Genomic DNA, 12,395 nt, shown 5'->3' with positions numbered 1-12,395 from the left:
ATCACAGTCTTGTTTTTACTGTATGTATCCATATACACGAGTCTTATGAGACAGCAAGAGGAATGTGCAAATGCCAAAAAAACTGGGGTGCAGTTTCATGCGAGCGTTAATTCCTTTTCATAAAGGAATGTTTTCACATCCAGACATGGGAAATCTACAGATCCGGCCTCCCTCTTGGCGTGTTTGAGGCGGAGGGGACACTGAAAGGGGGCTTGTTTGTTGAAGAGAAGCATGCTTAATGAAAGTCTGGACATTTTCACATGATGCAATATGCAAAAAAAGGACAGCATCAGGGCTTGATTGTGATAAAAGTGCATCATATTTCTCTCATAAACTCAAAGTGTAATGTTTAAGACAGTAAAATCAAGACTGTGTACAGTAAAGGCAAGTCATGCCTCCCTTTGCAGATGCAGTCTGCCAATGATGGCAAGGGCATAAGAGAAGATGCCAACTACGTGAAAGGCTACTCCCTTTTCCAGAAAAACATGACCAATAAACGCGCCAATACATCCTGATGCGCCAAGATGACCAACAATCAGCACTTCTGCGCGTTTAAATCGCTGTCTCTCTGTGGTGCTGCAGGGAGCAGACCCGGTTTCAGCATCATACAGGCGTGGACCAGAACAAAAGGCGCAGGTTCCTGCAGCAGCATGAGCGTCGATATAGGACGCAGCAGGACAGCGCAAATTAATCACTGTTTACCGCATTTTTCCACAATATAAAACAGAATAAACCCGCCTCCCGGGAACATTTTAAGCGCAAACTTTCGTTGTTTTCTCATCCACCAACTCATTTAGCATCTTCAAAACCACACATAACTACACATCACTCCATGACGTTTCTCACGCACAGCATCAATTACAACGTGTATGATGCACTTTGATTGGTTTCTACAAACTGTACGGCTCCAAGTAAAGTATTAAAGTGTCGTAAACTCTACACCCACAAAGGTTTTAGCAACCAAAGAGGTTTATTTATCAGTAAATGACAAACAAAGAGCTTGAGTTCTTACCTGGAGCTTCAGGCTGCTGAGCGGCACTAATACCCTTGTGTGTGAGGAGAGCTGGAGTGACAATGAGCGCGGTATGGGGGCTCCGTGATCCCTCCCACAGTACACTACCGTAAGGGCGGTGATAGAGGCGCAAGGGGTTTTTACGGTGGCTCTAAATGACAACTGCAACATTTAATGATACTAAAAAACCTTATTGAAAAGCGCAAATACTGTGCATATAAAAAATAACAAAAGACTTTCATGTCAGGTAAGAAAAACTTTGTAACATTTCAAGTCATATAAAATGTGATTAAATGCCAGATTTTTCTGTGAAGCGCAAAACGATTACTCAGAAAAAAATTTTTGACACTCCAAAACCTTCTTGAAAAGTAGAAATATTAAGCAAAATGAAAAAAGACAAAATAATGTAATACAATGAAAAAAGGTGACTTAATGTAATTTTAAAAAAGATTATTTTGTAGAGCGCAAAACAATAACTTGAAAAACAAAAACTTTTAATGAAACTCAAGAACCTTATTGAATATAAAATATTTTGCAAAATAAATATGAAAGACGTAACCATTTCAAGAAACAAAAACAACATGTTTCATGTAATACAAAAACAAACGCAAGATTATTCAGTGAAGTGCAAAACAACTGACTGAAAAAGAAAACATTTAATGAAAGTCAAAAACGTGACTGAAAAGCAAAACATATTTAGAAAAGTAAAAAAAATTATGTAAAACTATTTTGTGAAGGGCAAAATGATTAATTGAAAAACAAAAACATTTGATAAAATGCAAAACAATTTCATGAAAAAAAAATCTTTGAAGATTAAAATCATTACATGAAACAAAAACATTTAATTGAATGCAAGTATATCTTGTGAAATGTGAACTATTTCATGAGAGAGATATTTCCAAATTGTACACAAAATGTTTTTTAAAACAAAACATTCATGAAACACAAAAAGACTGGAAAAAAATGATTGAGAGAAAAAAATTTCATTAAATGCAAAAATATGATGTTTTATGAAAGAGAAAAACAACATTAAACAAGATTATTTCATGAATCTGATTCTTAATTTTTTTTTACGCTTTTGGAAAAGAGTTCAGAAAAAAAGATTTAAAATGCAAAATAAATAAAAAAGTAAATACATGCATGATTATTTTGTAAAGAGAATTCCCACTTCATAAAAGTAATTGGAGGAAATGCAAAATACAAAAGAAAGTTTCATGGAACACAAAAACTTTTCATGCAATGTATAAAAAACTGTGACATTAAATTTAACAAATATGTTAAACGTAAGATTATTTTGTGAATTGTAAACTAGTGAAACAAATATTTAACAAAATGCAAAAAAAAAAGTATGAAAAAAACCCCATTTAATTCTTAAATCATTTTATATAAAAAAAAAATCCTGTAAGGAAAACACCCAAAATATGTCATGAACTGAAAATAATAATAATAATAATAATTTAGTGAAAAGAAAAAATAGATCAATAATGCAAAAAAGCATGATACAGAAATGCATATGCATTCAATTTTCTGTATTGTTAAATATTTTTGTATTTAATTAAATGTTATTGCAGTTGTCTTTCAAGGCCACCATAGAATTTTGTGGCAGCAGCATGCATACCCAGAAATCCCTCCTCGCGACATATTGCAACAAAATGCAAGCTAAAGAACACTTATATGTATTAAAATGATTCCATCAGTAGCACATCCAAGTGTTTAGCTGCTGCTAAAGGTCTGTGCTTCTCATTATGACCGCTATAAACAGAGGGACTACTTTGTCTGTCTGCAGTGGAAGTGAGTGCAGGGCTGAGGAGACGGAGGGGTGTGGCTGTTGCTAAGGAAGGATGGAGAAGCAGGGGGGAGAGAGGGGAAGTGCCTAAGGTGGATGTGATGCCAAAGGGGGAGACTAGGGAGGAAGGAAGGGAGGGAGGGTGGAAGTTGCACCAGTGAGCAGTGGCTGCACTCCTGCCCCCCCAGGTGAGGCGTGGTGGGGAGGCTGTCTGCCTCTTCATCCGGCACTGATGTGAGGATTTTGGACAGTCTGAGCTCCACAGTGTAAGACTGGTATTCTGATCATTTGCAGGCACATGAATCAGATCAGAAAGGATGCAAATGCTTGAGAATATTAAAATGTTTTTTTTTCACTTCATATTTATATGAAGAATCATGGTTGATAATTTAAAAGAATCATGGTGATTAACATGAATATGTCGCAAGCAATGAAACTGAGATTTTGTGAAGATGCTTTCAGTTATCCAGTGACATTCAACAGTCTGCTTTTGCCTCATCTGCTACAATGGAGTCAGATGGAAGCATGATCATTTGTCATTTCTGGCCCATTTTTAAGTATTTAATCACTGCCACCTATTGGTGAAAACAAGCAACTACATAGAAAAGATACTGGTGACATTCATGCCCAATGTAATAAACCTTTCTGATAAAATTCCACTGTATTGACTTTTACTTTTAGCTGATGTAAATCTATCTTTTGACATCATTTCTATAGAGATAAACACAAGATACTTGTGCATTAAACTACTTAACACATTACTAAAGATGCTGAATAGACCTGTCTTCTCCTGGGAAAAAAAAAAAGTTGCAAAAAAATAGACTGCTGATGTTCAGACTACTTGCAACTCCTTGACTTGATGACAAATCCTAGTTTTCAGCAGAATAGTGCATACAATGGTGAGAAGTAAAAAAATAAAAGTGGCGTCAGATGGGTATCCTCAGAGAGGTTTTATGCACTGAAAAAATAGAACTTTGAAGTGCCCCTAAAATTAATACTTGGGTCGCTATCAATCATGTGAACCTCTAATTTGCTCTTGAACATATGAACCTCAATGTGCCCTTAAAAGTTTGCACTTGAGTGCATTTTAAAATGTTGTCTTTTAAGTGCTCTAAGGAAGTCTGCTCTTGTAGCCCTCTTTAAAGTCTTGACCCTCAAATGACCTAAAAGTTTTAACTTTAAAGTGTCAGAGTGATACAATAGATGTGCTATTTGAAGTTCACATTTGAAATGGCCTTAAAAATGACTTTTTAATGTGTCCTTAAAAGAGCACATGGGAAAGTACCCATTGAAGTGTGCACTCTGAAGTGAGCACTTCCCTCAAATGTGTGGACTTTGAAATATACTTTAGTGTGGCATTTGCGTCAAAATTCACTTTACTTAGGTTCCCATGATAAACGCATGGAAGTGCACATTTAAAAGTACACATTTAAAAGTACATTTCAAAGTACACATTTTGAAATGCACACTACAAAGTACCTAAGTGCACACTGCAAAGAGCACACTTCAAAGTGCATACTTCAGAGTGCACACTTTACTGTGAACTATGCTGTGCACACTTCAAAGTACATCTCTTAATGCACACTTCAAAGAATACATCAAAGTGCACACTTCAAAGAATGCATCAAAGTGCACACTTTAAAGTACATTTCAAGATGCACACTTTAAAGTGCACACTTCAAACTGCATGACAAAGTGCACAATTCAAAGGGCACACTTTGAAGTATACATCAAAGTGCATACTAAAAGGACAGTACCAATTGCAGACTTCAAAGTAGACTTCAAAGTGCACACTTCAAAGTACACACCTCGAAAGTACACACTTCAAAGTGTACTTTCGAGGTGTACATTTTGAAGTGTGCACTTACAAGTGTGCAAATAGAAGTGTGCACCTAATCTTAACCTTACCTTATCTGTGAGAAATGCTGATGGACTTGACAACTTTCAGTATTTTCCATATAAAACCAGCCATGTTAAGTGAACATCGAGGGACTTTTTTTTTACAGCTATAAAACAATCTGTTGTCAACAGAGGCATTGTCACATTAGATATTATTTTACTATATGGCTGATCTGCTTAAATCTTACTATTCCTTTACGGTAAGAGAAAGGAATATAGAGCTAAGTTTAGATAATAGTCACCATTAACTAAAATGCTTGTTATAGATACTGTAATAATCCAGCTTCATATTCCATCAGCTAGAGATCTGTATTGATCACAGTTATTAGATTACAGTTATTAATAAGAGTGTTTACTCCCTTATGATTTCTGTCAATGGCAGACTCACGCCGCACACATAACCTCTATAGCCTCACCAAGTGAGGGTATGGGTGTCTATGGAAAAGCAGACTATTTGAGGTTTAGTGTACGGAACCACACCAAACTCCATCAAACCGGGCCACCTGTTGGAAACGTGGCCAGTTTCAGATCACATCTGTGATTCTGTGAAAATGGCTTTGTGACCCTCTGCTGGGTCCTGATCCTTCAGCTGGAAACCAAGGCTCTGAGGAGCCCCAGAAACAACTATTTCTATTCCAACACTATTCATTTAAAATAACAGTAAAAAGAACAGCAGAAAAAACACAAAGACAGAGAAAAATGTGGTAAGAGAGTTTAGAGAGAGAACTTGGATGTAGCATTAGCTAGGGTGAGATGCCATGATTGAAAAGATACTTTAATGAGCCTGTAGGGAAACACATCTTCCACTCCATTCCACAGCTGCATAAAAATAAAATACTAGGAGCAGCACTTTACCTTGCTTGACTGAGCTGTTGCTCTACATCCCCATACTCCCTCATTTTCATTAAAGTAGAGAGTAGAAGAATCAAAGATAGTATTTTCTCCTACCTTAATTTGGTCCCCAATTGATATTTTTCCCTCTTAAAATTTTCAAATGCTCCTCTATGATGCATTTGCTGCCTTTAGTTGTGATAGTTTTGACATTTTTGCTCTTTGACTTGCCTTGTCGCGGAAATTTGATGCATAAGTAATCTTGCCTTTCCTGCCCTGGCCCTGCCTTTCACACAGCAAGCATCTGCTCTTACACGTTTTCTTTCCTGCAAACAGACAAGTGAAAAGAAAAGAGACTCAGCTTGGCTTTGTTTATTATGCAAACTGGGGTTTGAAAATCTGCTGTGGAAAGCCTTGAATTCCTCTTCACTAAAGCGCAACACTGACAAAACTGGTTAAATCATTCCTCAAAGTTGCAGCAGCTTCAAAATATCATGTCTTGTTCATTCTAAACAACACTGGACTGTACTGATTTGATCAAGCAGGCATTTAACAGCTGAAATAAAGGCCTGTACATGAGATACAAATGCACATACAAATCAGTCATGAAGAATTATTAAAAGTACAATCCATTATAGCTTAAATCTTAGTTTTCACAGCAATATATACACAACTGGCACTACAGTGAGTAGTAAATGGACACAGAAACAGACATAAAAATAGGGAATCATTCAGCAAAGCTCCAAATCAAAAACCAAATTTCTTCATCTTAAAATCCGTTTTGTTCAAGAACTGCTAAATCAAGACGTCATAATATGTCATACTCTGGTAAAACAGTGACCCCTGGTGGTCAAAATGACAGGTGCATGTCAATGCTAAGAGCTTAAATCTGGCAGAAGTAGAACCATAAAGTTGCAATCACTGATGTCATTCACAAGGCAATAGCAACCTAAAGATTGCCAACAGTAGCAACAACAAGCCACCCAAGTGTACTGTGTAATATTTCAGTCAACCTGTTGCATTGAATTTGACTTTTTCGTTCATAAGAGGCAGAAAGAGTTAACCAAGTGTGGGTTTAATCCTCGATTGATTCGAAGAACTCCAGCATTCTTAATGCACGTTTGGAAACTTCCCAATCAACGTACTTTCAACCATTTTCAGACAACATAAAAGATCATCTGTGCAAAACCAGCCCTCTTCCCCAGTGCTCCTCCTCCACCGTGAAAACGTCCAAATTTCTCACTTCTGGCTGACGATGGTGCGAGCGATGAGCTCCTTCATGATCTCGTTAGTGCCTCCATAAATGGGCTGAATACGAGAATCAACAAAGGCCCTGAAAAAGACAGAAAACAAGCTGATGACTGACTGGAAAAACCAACAAAGAGCCTTGAGCTCCTTTTAAAATCTGACTCAATGTGGCTTACTTGGCAATGGGGTATTCCCACATGTAGCCCCACCCTCCATGGAGCTGCAGGCACTGAGTGGCAACCCTGTTCTGGAGGTCAGATGCCCTGGAGAGACGGCAAAGATCAGCAAACAGCAGGAATGTGGCCAGTTTTAAGGTTAGATCCTGAGAATACAAAACAGGTTCTTACCAGTACTTGCCCATGGAGGCCGTGCCAGGGTCCAGGCGCTTCTCAGCGTGGAGCTGAAGGCAGTTATCTAAGAAGGATCGGCCCACGCAGATCTCTGTTTTCAGCTCAGCCAGCTTGTGTTGCACAGTCTGAGGGTAAAAATAGACACAATAATATTTATTCTTCTGGGGAATAATTCAAAAACAAGTGCACTTTGAAGTGTACTTTGACATGTGCACTTCGAAGTGTACTTTTAAGTGTGTACTTTGAAGTGTGCACTTCTAAGCATGCTTGTAAGTGTGCACTTTGTAGTGTACTTTGAAGTGTTCACTTTGAAGTGTACTTTGAAATGTGCACTATAAGCATGCTTTGAAGTGTGCACTTCATAGTGTACTTTGAAGTGTGCACTTTGTAGTGACATTAATTCTTGTGGAGAATTATTTAAAATCTAGTGCCAGTGATTTAAAGGCTTCATATCCACATTAGGAGGGAAAACGACACATTAAACCTCATCTGTGTTACTTGGTTAAAAACAGGCTGGTATGACACAATAAACGGAAAATTCAACGTGAAATTCTGGAAAAGTCAGCGACCAAACAGAATCAGCCCAAACCTGCAGGTGAGAGATCGTCTTGCCAAAAGCCTTTCTCTGCATCACGTAGTTCCTGGTTTCCTCAAACATGAACTCAGCACTCGCGATGGCCATGTCAGCGATCAACAAACGCTCCTAAGCCAAAAAGTAAACACTACACTGAGCAAATACAAACAACTGAATGTCATCATAAAGCACTGGATACGCTATGTTGAGGCGCTTTAGTTTACCTGTGGAAGTTCATTCATCAGGTAGTAGAAACCTTTGTTTAGTTGTCCCAAGAGGGCGCTCCCTGGAAGCCGCACATCCTCGAAAAACAGCTCCGCCGTGTCCTATGAGATGTAGAAAAACATTTAAAAACCTCAAATAAAGTACTTTGCTTTCAAATCCTTGAGGAGTTGTCTCACTGACCTGCGCCTTCAGCCCGATCTTCTCCAGCTTGCGTCCTTTATGAAAGCCCTTCATGCCGTTCTCCACCAGGAACAGGCTGATGCCATGAGCCGCTGTCTTCGCCTCCCTGTTTGTCACAGCTACTACTATGACCAGGTCGGCCATCCAACCGTTTGTGATGAACACCTACAGAGATACGACTTTAAGCTGATGGTTGCAAGCACTACAAGGACATATTTCTGCTTTTATGACTCCACACCTTGTTGCCGTTGAGGATCCAGTCGTCGCCGTCCTTCTTAGCGTTCGTCCTCACACCCTGAAGATCACTAACAACATACAGCGTAAAAGCTCAGAGATATATCCATGTTATGTGTGATTCATGATTTCTTACATCCTTGTTTGAATCCAGACCTTCCTGCTCCTGGCTCTGTCATTGCAATCGCACCGATGCACTTCCCAGCAACCATCTGAGGAATATAGTGTTTGATCTGCTCCTTGCTGCCGTAGTTGACGATGTATGGCATGACGATCTCAGAGTGCAAGGAGAATCCCGGACCGGAGCAGTTGGAATACATTCTGAAAAATACAACAAAAACCTGTTTGATGAAGACCTTTGATGTGAGTGTTTGAACTCGTTTAAGGCCAAAATACTCACTGCTCTTCCCATGTAACGGCGGCAGAGAACAGGTCTCCTCCAATGCCGTCATGCTCCTCGGGTATCATAACTCCCAGCAGGCCATTCTCTCCTGCTTTCTCCCAGACCTCCCTGCTCACCTGACCAGCCTTCTCCCATCTGGAAAGACATAAAACGCCAATTAGTTATACATCAATTTGAGTATTTTTAGATATTTGACATTCATTTGTATTGTTTTAAGTCTCTCTGAAGTCACCTAGCATCTCTGTGTGGTTCTCTAGCACCAGTTTTTTAGTAGTTTTGCTCCTGTTTTAAGGGATTTCAATCTTCTTGGCACATCAAGTCTCTAAAAGGCCTTTTTTTTTTTTGCTTTTATGGGTGCCCTTTTTTCATTTCTTAACAGATATTTTACATTTTTAAGGTCATTTCAGATCTTTGTCTGGTCATTTCATGTCTTGTTTATGTCATTTTATGTCTATTTGATGCAAATGTAAGCCCCTTGATGTACTTTTTCCTTACTATGTGGGCATTTTATGTCTGGTTTTGTTCAAAACTGGGATCATTTAATGTCCCCGATGTAATTTTGCTTTGATTTGTGGTAATTTTATATCCACTTATGATCAATTTATGGCTTTTTCTCTCCTTCTTTGGGGTCATTTTATTTCTGTGGTTGTTTTCAGTTTGGTGTAAGGTCCCCTGGTGTCATTTTGCTTCTCTTCATAGCATCCTTCTAGGTCCATTTATAATTTTCTTTGTCTCATTTTTTGTCGTTCAAAGGGTCCTTTCAAATCTTTGGTTGTTTCAAGATTTTTTTAGGTACCTTGGTGTCACTTTGCAATCATTTTTTGTCTATTTGTGATCATAAAATCTAGTTTTGTTCCCCCTGGGGGTCCTGAGACAGTTTCCAGTTTAGTTCTGGGATTTTTGGAAAATTTTGCACTTTTACAGTCATTCTTTTCTCTAATTCTGTTTTTTCCCCCTCTTCATTGGCCTTTTGAGCAATTTTGGGTAGCTAGAAGTCTCGATATGGCCATGTAGCAGCTATATTTGTTTGCTTTGCATGCATATTTAGTCCATGTGTATTCTATGAGACCTTGTACTTGTTCGACTTTTCCAACAAACATGCTCCTATTCTTAGAATAATCCCGTCAATCATCCAAACATGCTTCCACCTACTCTTTGTGATGTGGAATAACCTCCTCTTGATAGAAGCGGCGCACACTTTCTCTGAACAGATCATGGTCCTCGTTGAAGATCCGCCGGGTCCCAATGTCCATCAGGGACTTGGCGCTGGACGTCTCTGGGCGTAGAGGAGCAGCATGCTGGCCAACTTGTTGGGCTTGACTGTGTTGAAGTCTGAAAGGAAAGAAAAGTAACTGTGTTACTTTAAGTAGCAAGAATGAGGCTTTACACAACAAGTACATGTAGGAGAAGCAGGGGATTGTGGGAAATAAATGAGTTACATAAGAATGTGGCTATGGAGGAAGCAATATGTGACTTGTCAGGTAATATTTAACAGTTACTGTGAGTTATAGGCAGCTTACTGTGTTGAAATGTAGTTCTACATAGATTCTTGTAAGATAAACAATGACTGTCATGAAAAAATATATATTTTTGCACCCAATATTAAACACAATTTGAAAAAGTACCTGTTATATTATTAGCTTCAAGAACTAGCGCCGTGACATTCATATAGGCTTGTTATGTTAAATCAGCACATTTTCACTGGGTTCTTAATGTGCTCCTGCGCCATATTCCTACAAATCACTTAAGTTTAATTTCATTTCGATTAAAATTTCGTCTAGATATCACGTTCCTTATCAAAGGGAGGGAAAGTGTGTCAAAGGTCGTCTAAGGCTAACTGTCCGTCGAGTACAATGGAAAATAGCGTCTCTTATTTAGAAGAGAAGCCGAAAACTAACATTAAATGGCCGACAAACATCAATTAGACAAACCAACCGTTGGTTATGACGTAACGTTAACATTTAACAAGTAGAGATAACTGTTGCTAATGAAGCACATCGTTTTCAAAGGAAATAAGGCACAACATTATAAGGCATACATCAAATATGCCGTATTTTACCTGATAGAAGCTGCAGAAAGCACCTGTCCTCGACTGAAGACATTTCTTAGTCCTAAAAGCCCAGTTTTTATCATTTTTTCAAGCGACAAACAATAGCAAACTAACAAGGGTAAGGACTGAGGCAAACACGACAAAGATCGTCTAATACGAACACGATGTACTCAATCAATGTTGAGTCCTCAAAGACAGCGTGGGGTTTAAGCAAATGTTTAATAGAACTAAATATTCAAGTAAGTACATAAACGTATAATGTGTACTTCATCTAAATACTGTTGAGAGTCAAAGTCGTTCTCTATTGACTATAAACTTGAAAACGTCAAGAGAAAGTGTCGTCCAAGATAACAGCAACAGAGTGATACCTCTTGTTTTTTTTTGTGCACAATTTCTTCTTCTACGCAGCCCTAGTTGCTGTATCTTGCTCAATAGTGACACCAAAAGTCAGAACTCCGGGAATTAATTAAAATATTAATTTACATCAGTATGGCAGTTTTCTAAGTAGGGCTGTCAAAAGATGATTTTTTAAAAGTCGCAATTAATCACAGGATTTCTGTTGTTAATCGTGATTAATCACACCCTTTGTATCGCATGCTAAAATTCTAATGTTTTGCATTTAAAACTATTTTTGTCATTTTTTGGTGATTTTCTACTGTCTTAAACCAAAATGACTAACAGTGTGGATACAGACCTGCTTTTATAGGTTGAAGACTTTAATTTGTAACCATGGAAACAAGAACTTTTTATGGATTGGAAGGAAATAATTGTAGATAGTTCATTGTGATTTGTGAGATGAATCTAGACAGTGCTAATTCTAAGCACTGAAAATTTCAGGAGTTTAATTAGAAATACATTTTAATTATTGAAAATATTTTGAAAACACCTGATAGCCTGTATTTAGCAATATACCTTGTTTTATCTTTTATTATGGAAATATGTGATAAAAGGTACATCAGATATGGCAACCACTGACATATAAGATGAATTATTGATATGGGTGGCAATCTATCAGCATCCCTTTGGGGTAAAAGTACCAGATATTTTTATATTCTTCTTTATTTGGCACTTTCAATTCTATAATGTTGGGGAAAACATATAAAAATGAAATAGGTCAGTACACCAGTTATAGGTTAACTAAGTTAATATGCCCTAAAAGCTTGTCTTCCACTTCTTTATGTATACATTTACTACAAAATGAATGCAGTATGACCTCTGCTGTTTTTGGAGTGAACATGTGATGTTGTTTACACCACAAGGGGGCAGAATCCTTTAACATTGCAACCTGCCTTTTCAATTTTCCAGCAATCTTTTAAAGGACAGGAGCTCTTGTAGCCAGCACACAAAAACGCTGGTAAATTAAAGCTTATCAGTGTAAATGTGCCTGGATTCAAATATTAAAGCTTTATGCTGATGACAATTTCTTGTATGTTTCAAACAGAAGCAAAGATGACACAAAAAATATTTGAGCTTGAAGTCCCTTGATGCATCTCAGTCACTAAGGGGATGCTTGGTGGACAACTGCATCACCTCAACATGGGGTGTTAGCAGTAAAATACGATATATTTCTTAATTAGTCCCAATAGGGGAAATTACAAATTCT

General features: G+C 37.9%; 2 protein-coding genes across 6 annotated transcripts in view; both read right to left on the bottom strand.

The window, feature by feature from the left end:
• The window catches only part of LOC121506095 (microtubule-associated protein 2-like), an 89,411-nt gene extending 88,326 nt beyond the window's left edge, over window positions 1-1,085 (bottom strand). For all 5 annotated transcript variants that reach the window (XM_041781624.1, XM_041781625.1, XM_041781626.1 and 2 more), the window contains exon 1: window positions 1,013-1,085. The gene's annotated coding sequence lies outside the window, so the exon portion shown is untranslated. The remainder of the gene's footprint in view (window positions 1-1,012) is intronic.
• A 4,800-nt stretch (window positions 1,086-5,885) lies between these two features.
• Window positions 5,886-10,931, bottom strand: acadl (acyl-CoA dehydrogenase long chain). The gene is made up of 11 exons (XM_041781629.1): window positions 10,802-10,931; window positions 9,895-10,074; window positions 8,740-8,877; window positions 8,496-8,660; window positions 8,344-8,410; window positions 8,106-8,270; window positions 7,925-8,026; window positions 7,716-7,829; window positions 7,124-7,251; window positions 6,953-7,039; window positions 5,886-6,861 (listed from the first exon to the last, which is right to left on the bottom strand). Exons 1-11 carry the CDS (start codon window positions 10,873-10,875, stop codon window positions 6,768-6,770), a joined length of 1,314 nt encoding a protein of 437 aa, XP_041637563.1. The 5' UTR covers window positions 10,876-10,931; the 3' UTR covers window positions 5,886-6,767.
• Between the last annotated feature and the right edge of the window lie 1,464 nt (window positions 10,932-12,395).

Source organism: Cheilinus undulatus, linkage group 24, assembly GCF_018320785.1.
Source record: "Cheilinus undulatus linkage group 24, ASM1832078v1, whole genome shotgun sequence".
Lineage (NCBI taxonomy): Eukaryota > Metazoa > Chordata > Actinopteri > Labriformes > Labridae > Cheilinus > Cheilinus undulatus.
The sequence above is the reverse complement of the archived record's forward strand: the minus strand, read 5'-3'. Positions and strand labels throughout refer to the sequence as shown.